The following is a 6,761-nucleotide window of genomic DNA, read 5'->3' on the forward strand; positions in this document are numbered from 1 at the left end:
TCTTAAGGAAAGGGAGGAGGATGGCTTTTATGTACAAATAGTCAAAATGTGGGTTAGTAAAATGCATTTTGTCTGTTTAATAATATTGTGATCTTATTACGTTATAATTGATGCTTTTTTATATACATTTTGAGTGTGTTGCTTGAGTAATCTCATTATTATGGCTATATGAGCTATTTAGGACATGACTCGTTGTACTAGTTTTGCGTATTATTGAAGGTTTCTGTAGCCGTAATGATGTTATTAAGATGTGGATTTATTCAGGCAGGACCCCCTTGAAGGCCAATGTGCGACATACACCTGCTTTTACAGCCGCTTATACTGTATGCGTCGCAAGGCTTATGTGAAGACAAAGCCCCATCTAGTGGTACATTTTATTACCGTTATTGCAAAACCAAGCTAAATTATCTCCAAATGTTGCTCAGTCATTTAGTGTACGTTTCATTAAGACGACTCGTGTTCCCTATAATATTATATTTATTCCATTTATATCACCATTGTTGTTAGCAGTGGGTGTTGACATGGCCCTTAGTTAATGAAGTAACTTGGGCTTTTATCAAAACCCAAAAGCAAAATTAAAATATTATTTTGTAAAGCTGTGGGCAGATTTATTTCCAAATTTACCTTGTGTTTATTACTTAATCCGTTTACTTAGACCGTTCATTCCACCTTGCACACCTGCAACAGCAAGGGAAACACTATACAGTATATCCAAAATAGGCCGTTTATGATTATACAATATTGAAACTTAAGTGCTTCAACTTCATAACCTCCAAACAAATTTATAAGTTGCCCACATTTCTCCAGATGGCCTTCTAACATTCCAACAATCACATCATTAACATTTTTTATCCTTTTTTATGTGGAACTTACCTTACAAAGAAAGAGCAAACATTTAGTCATCAGCGCTCCAGCACTACAGCTGTAAGCTATGAGTTGTTTACCTTCTGGGGTCTAAACACAGTAATAGTGGCATCTGCTGACCGATTTGAGTCACTGCCTTACATACACAAACAACTTTGTGTATGTTTTTTCTTTTCTTTTTTGAGGAGAACTGTAGTCTGCAGTAGTTAAAAAACAAAAACATCTACACATGCAACACAGTAGAAAGTACTACCACTGACATAGGCATAAAGCCTTAATTATTTCAATGCTCCTAATCTTAGCTCCAGGTTAAAATACACAATAAGGCAAGATGTGTGACTGCAAAGATTTATTAACGTTATTCATATATCATATCATTAGCAGATTTTACATAAATCAAGATGAGTCAACACTGAAGAGATAGAAACATTAAAAGTAAAACTTTCACAATAAAATATATTCATGGCAGAAATAAAATCAGTTAAATTAGGCAATATTTAAGAGCTAAGACTTTAAATAGCACATTGACACTAAAACTACTTTTGCTTCCTCTGTGAGAAACTCCAATTCTTTTTTTTCATAACTTGAGATATTTTAAATGTAAAAACCACAAATACCTTTTTGGAAATTGCAAAAGGACTTCTTTAAAAGTGGCGGTTTTACTATTTACTTCAAGCTTCATGTGCAAACATGTTGTTTTTAGAAGCGTAAAAAAAATTCCTGAAGCAGACAGAATTGAACACTTCTCTCCTAACAGCAGTTACTCTCTTTATAGAAACACCCTCTCAGCAGTCTCTGTAAACTGATCATGCTGACCATCTATCTGCAGCTTTAAAATAAAGCAGTTAAAGTGAAGTGTTGTAGCAATAGATATGCATGGAAGTCAGAGGAAGGTTTGTGAGGCGATAGGTTGTTCAGAAGGACAGGACAGTCCTCTGGATGATTTCCACGCACTTCCGCAGCTCGTGCTCTTTGATAATGAGAGGCGGGGCAAAGCGGATGATGTCGCCGTGGGTGGGCTTAGCCAGCAGTCCGTTGTCACGGAGTCGTAGGCAGACCTTCCAGGCATCGTAATCTGCAAAGAGATGGCAAATTCAAGATGCCTTTAAAAACATCTGACCTGCTCATATAAACATCAGTACAACTCACAGTATTTCAATGTGGGTTCTAGCTCTACTGCATTCTCTGTGGTTAATTACAATATTATTTATTTTTTTAGAAATCAGGTATAATACTGTATAACAGAAATTGTACCTTTAGTCTCTTTGATAACAATCGCATTCAGGAGACCTTTTCCTCTGACTGTCGTCACAATATCTTTAGGCAGTTTTCCTAACTCCGTCCTCAGAATTTCGCCCATCTTTAGAGCATTCTCTGACAGTTTTTCTTCCTCCATCACCTGAGAAAAAGAGTGAATAGAGGTGTCAACAACATCAATCCGTTACTGGTTTATTCAAAATTTGTATAAAATAAAATAATCTCCTTGTGTTTTTATATTACATTTCAATTGTGTAAAATAAGAACTGTCAAGGAATAATAATGCAGTGTAAATGTATTTACACTTATTTATTTACAAAAGCCTACTACAACAACAACTGTTAGTTGTTAGGTCTGCTATTTTAAAAGGCAGGACTTTATCACTGACCTGAAGAGCTGCGATAGCCACCTGACAGGCCACAGGGTTTCCACCATACGTGGAACCATGTTCTCCAGGCTTGATGGTCAGCATGACCTCGTCATCACACAGCACAGCCGACACCTGAGACACGGACCAGTGAGAACAAAGGTTACATACATCGTGGCAACAATCGATACAAATCCGCGACACAGTTGGAATGTTTGCCGTCCACCAAATAAATCCATAGTCAAACATGATAAATGATGCAACACAAACAGAAAACACATACAGGGAAAACTCCTCCAGAGAGCGCTTTTCCCAGCAGCACCACATCAGGACGCACTTCCTCGTGGTCCACTGCTAGACGTCGGCCAGTCCGGGCTAGTCCTGTCTGTACTTCATCTGCAATCCACAATACCTGGACAAAACAGAAACAAAGGTCACTACTTGGAGTTATAACCTCAAACCTGGGGATTAAAGTCCTTCAGTGACTTTAACACATTATAAAGCATAGGCTGTATATATCAGATAAATCCAACGAAAGATTTTAATCGTTTGACAGCCCTAGTTCTAGTTACAACCAGTAAATTCCAGTATCTAGGGCAACAGGGGCACAGATCAAATATCTGCCCACCATCATCTAGAGTAAAAACTGTGGCAATTTGAGGTTCATCTTGAAGACAACTACCATTACTTACATTGTATTTGGTGCAAAGCTCTCTGACTTTGGTCAGGTAACCCTGATCAGGCACCAGCACCCCGGCTTCACCCTGAATGGGCTCCATCATAAAGGCTGCTACATGTGGGTCCTGGAGAGCTTTCTGAGTAGAGATAAAGACAAAGACCAATCATAGACCAATCTTGACATGTAATCTGTGTCCAATGTGACCCAGTCAACAAAGATATGTTGCTTAATCAATAACTTTTTATGTTTGGGGAGATTAAAAAAAAATCAGTAAGAAGTTGTTTGGGTCTGAAAGTTTAAAATTTAACAGTTAGACCCTATGGATAAGGAAGGCATCGAGTCAGCAAGTTTGGGAGGATCTTTAAAATGACTGGTTTCTGAACTGTTTCACATGAAAGTGTTGTCAAAGTCTGGTCAATTTTAGCTCTATCACTAAATTGCAAAACATGAAAAAGCCCATTTTTAAAGAACAGGCAACCTCAGCAGGTTCCGTGTATCTACAGTGTTCTGTGTGGCTATTGTCTAAAGGTCAACGGTTCTTTTGGACTTTGACAAAACACTTTAGAAAACTGGGTCAAAATATTTTTTTTCAGAATACTGTGTGCTCACAGTGGGACACAGTAGGTACTGGGTGTGTATCTGAAACCTGTACCTCCAGTGAAGGAATATCATTATATGGGACCAACTCGAACCCTGGCATATAAGGCCCAAAACCTTCATAACAGCTGGGATCTGTGGAGCTGGAGATGGCTGCCATGGTGCGTCCCCAAAAATTTCCATCTAATCAGAGAAAAGGGGGGGGGGGAAAAAATCACACAGCATAACAACTACTAGTTGTGGGCCGGAGGTGACCCAACAGACCAGGGGATAATTAAATTATCGTGGAGAAATCTCAATAATTTGACACTTACTTGCAAATACAATTTTAGCCTTGTTTTGGGGGACTCCCTTCACATTATAAGCCCACCTTCGAGCGAGTTTGCAGCCAGTCTCGCCTGCTTCAACGCCTGACATTTTTAAAACATGAAAACAGAAAGTCAGCGTCATTGTAAAAAAAACAACAGTATTTCCTGCCACAGCTGCAGTCTGCTGGCTCCTCTTACCCGTGTTCATGGGTAGGACTTTGTCATAGCCAAACAAGGTGGTGATGTACTCCTCATATGCTCCCAGCACGTTGTTGTAGAAGGCTCTGGAGGTCAGTGTGAGTTTAGATGCCTGTTCGGTGAGCGCAGCTATAATCTTTGGGTGGCAGTGGCCCTGGTTGACTGCACTGTATGCACTGAGGAAGTCATAGTAGCAGTTGCCCTCCACGTCCCACACATAGATTCCTGAAGTCATGAAAAAGGACAGACACTCTTTTGGATAAGACAGTCATAGTAAATCAGAGAAACTCAGAGCTTTTCAGCCTGTATCTACAAACCAAACTCACCCTGCCCCCTCTCTAATGCCACAGGTAAGGGGTGGTAGTTGTGTGCTCCATACTTGTCCTCTTTGGCATAGATTTCCTCAGAGGTGAGCGGATGTTTAGCCACTAGTTTGGATGTACTAGTGGAGGCTGGACGCGAACGCGAGTGAAGGCTGCGGATGAAAAGTGGAGCAGCACGACTCAGGTTGCGGCTGAGCTGGATAATCATTCCCTTCATGGTTGACTGCACCTATGCATTGAAGATCAAGGACAAAATACACTGTAGGTGTTAGCAGCAGTGTTGAAAAACATTGTGTTGCTTAGCAAGTTTTATTTCACAAAACCCAAAACTCTACTAAGATCATAATTTTATAAATTATAAGGACAAGAACAAAAGTCCTTATGAAATAACAATTAATGCTCATTCTGAAAATGTAAAACAAAAATTGCTGCATATAATTTTATTCTGTGGACAAGAACAAAAGTCCTTATGAAATAATAATTAATGCTCATTCTGAAAATGTAAAACAAAAATTGCTGCATATAATTTTATTCTGTTGCGCTTTGGCCCAGAGGCAATGTCTCTGTCATTGGTGTGGAACCCCAGGGTTCACCTCCTGGGCAAGTCTGAATCCTGGTTAGAGCGGTTGCTACCTTCCAGTGGACTCACCACCCGCAGGAAGGTTTGGGGGGTTGGTACGGTGCAGTGTAATTTGGGTGAAGACTGCTGCCCCCGCGACCCGGTAACAGATAAGCGGATGAAAATGGATGGATAATTTTATTCTAGGTAACCCAACAACAACAACCAGGAATCCTCTGAAACAAAACAGACTGCATGCTAGAAACTCATAAAACCCAGAAGAGCCTCCAGAGATTCACCAGATAAAAAAAGAGTGGCCTGGGGTAATGTCTAAAACTAGTCACAGACTTAAAAAACTAACTTCAAACAGCTTCAACAGCTGCTGTTAGTTTTTCAGATAAAGGGTTATTATTTGAGTATATATTCATGTGTTTTGTTTGCAAAGTAAAATGCTTCTAGGCTTTCTAAATAAATGCCATGTAAAAAAAATTATGAGAAGACTTGGATACAAACTTTTCTTTGTAGCTGGTAGACATTTTTATTAAACTTTGGTCATACCCTTGGTAAATAAGTAAAACAGTGTGCTTGGTTAATTTATATCTTAGCAAACACTGAACTACCATGGAAGGGTAACACAGGCGATGTGTGGGATTCCAAATGGGCTTAAACACTGTGCTGAGCAGCCACTCCTTTCACATCCAACACAATGCACGGAGCACATATCACTTTGTGGCTAAAGTGACCAGAACAACGTTGCAGCAGATCTGACAGAATTGCTTCACTTTGCTACTCATTGTTTGCTGCTTTTACATCCATGCAATAATTACTGTTTTAAGTATAAGATGAGAGCAAGTACTTTTGTAATTAACTAACTGTAAACAATTGTGATCTTTCGTTATAAAAATGAAAGAAACAATTTAAAATTTCACATATATCTCGTGTTTACAATTGTTTACAAAGTAAATAGGCAGGCAGTATTAATCGATAATCTTGTGTGTTGAATAAACACAGACACGGCCAACTAACTGTACGTGAAGTGAGTGACGTTAACTTTTCAGCAAGGTCTCGAGACACGATAGGTTGGAGAGGAGCTGCCTCCATTCACACCCACTGACAGGACAGCTAGGAGCTAAATAAAGACCTGAAGTGCTAGACCTGTTGATCACCATACCATGCTCTATTACATAATCGGTACAGTCACGCCGATTGCTGTTCAGGTTTTTATTGTTCGATACAAACATAAAAATAAAACCCACCTTTAATTTTCTCCCAAAAGTAAACAAATGTCTTTAGAGACCAGTAGAGAGCGCTTTAGCTTCCTTTGGCCAGCACCGCCTAGCTCGCTAACACTAGCGCATCCATGATGCATCTTTAAAGGTACATTTACTGTACCTTTACAGATGCATCATATTTGAGAGGCGATGAAAAGTACCACAAAGAGGAGAGAGAACATTTGAATTCTTACTGGAACCTCGTTGACGATGCCTTCTCCGCTGCCAGAGCCTCAGGTTCCACTCTGTGTCAACTGACTGGGTCGGTTTCAATTTAAACGCACGGTGGAAACCTTACGTAGGCGTATTCATCAGAGCCCCGCCTTTAGCAGTGGACA

At 39.8% G+C, this 6,761-nt stretch overlaps 1 protein-coding gene across 4 annotated transcripts; it reads right to left on the minus strand.

Annotated features, from left to right (window-relative positions):
* Positions 1-1,198: 1,198 nt before the first annotated feature.
* Positions 1,199-6,761, minus strand: oat (ornithine aminotransferase). 4 transcript variants are annotated; one of them, XM_008314588.3, is made up of 10 exons: positions 6,618-6,761; positions 4,597-4,822; positions 4,271-4,495; positions 4,079-4,174; positions 3,820-3,947; positions 3,181-3,303; positions 2,772-2,900; positions 2,510-2,623; positions 2,119-2,263; positions 1,779-1,939 (listed from the first exon to the last, which is right to left on the minus strand). In XM_008314588.3, the coding sequence occupies exons 2-10, from the start codon at positions 4,808-4,810 to the stop codon at positions 1,779-1,781; spliced, it is 1,335 nt and encodes a 444-aa protein (XP_008312810.1). In that variant the 5' UTR covers positions 4,811-4,822; positions 6,618-6,761. The 4 variants fall into 4 exon arrangements, with proteins under 4 accessions (XP_024913588.1, XP_008312810.1, XP_008312811.1 ...); XM_008314589.3 differs by lacking the exon at positions 6,618-6,761 and adding an exon at positions 6,409-6,592; XM_025057819.1 differs by lacking the exon at positions 6,618-6,761 and adding an exon at positions 5,227-5,306.

This window comes from Cynoglossus semilaevis, chromosome 8 (assembly GCF_000523025.1).
Source record: "Cynoglossus semilaevis isolate Cse_v1.0 chromosome 8, Cse_v1.0, whole genome shotgun sequence".
Taxonomy (NCBI): domain Eukaryota; kingdom Metazoa; phylum Chordata; class Actinopteri; order Pleuronectiformes; family Cynoglossidae; genus Cynoglossus; species Cynoglossus semilaevis.

Excerpts from the sequence above, each read along its gene's own strand:
- oat (XM_025057820.1), bottom strand. The coding sequence starts at position 4,810 with ATGAAGGGAATGATTATCCAGCTCAGCCGCAACCTGAGTCGTGCTGCT. Across the intron at positions 4,175-4,270 it reads AGTCCTACCCATGAACACGG|GCGTTGAAGCAGGCGAGACT; the intron begins GTAAGAGGAGCC and ends TAAAAATGTCAG. Across the intron at positions 3,948-4,078 it reads GGCTAAAATTGTATTTGCAA|ATGGAAATTTTTGGGGACGC; the intron begins GTAAGTGTCAAA and ends TTCTCTGATTAG.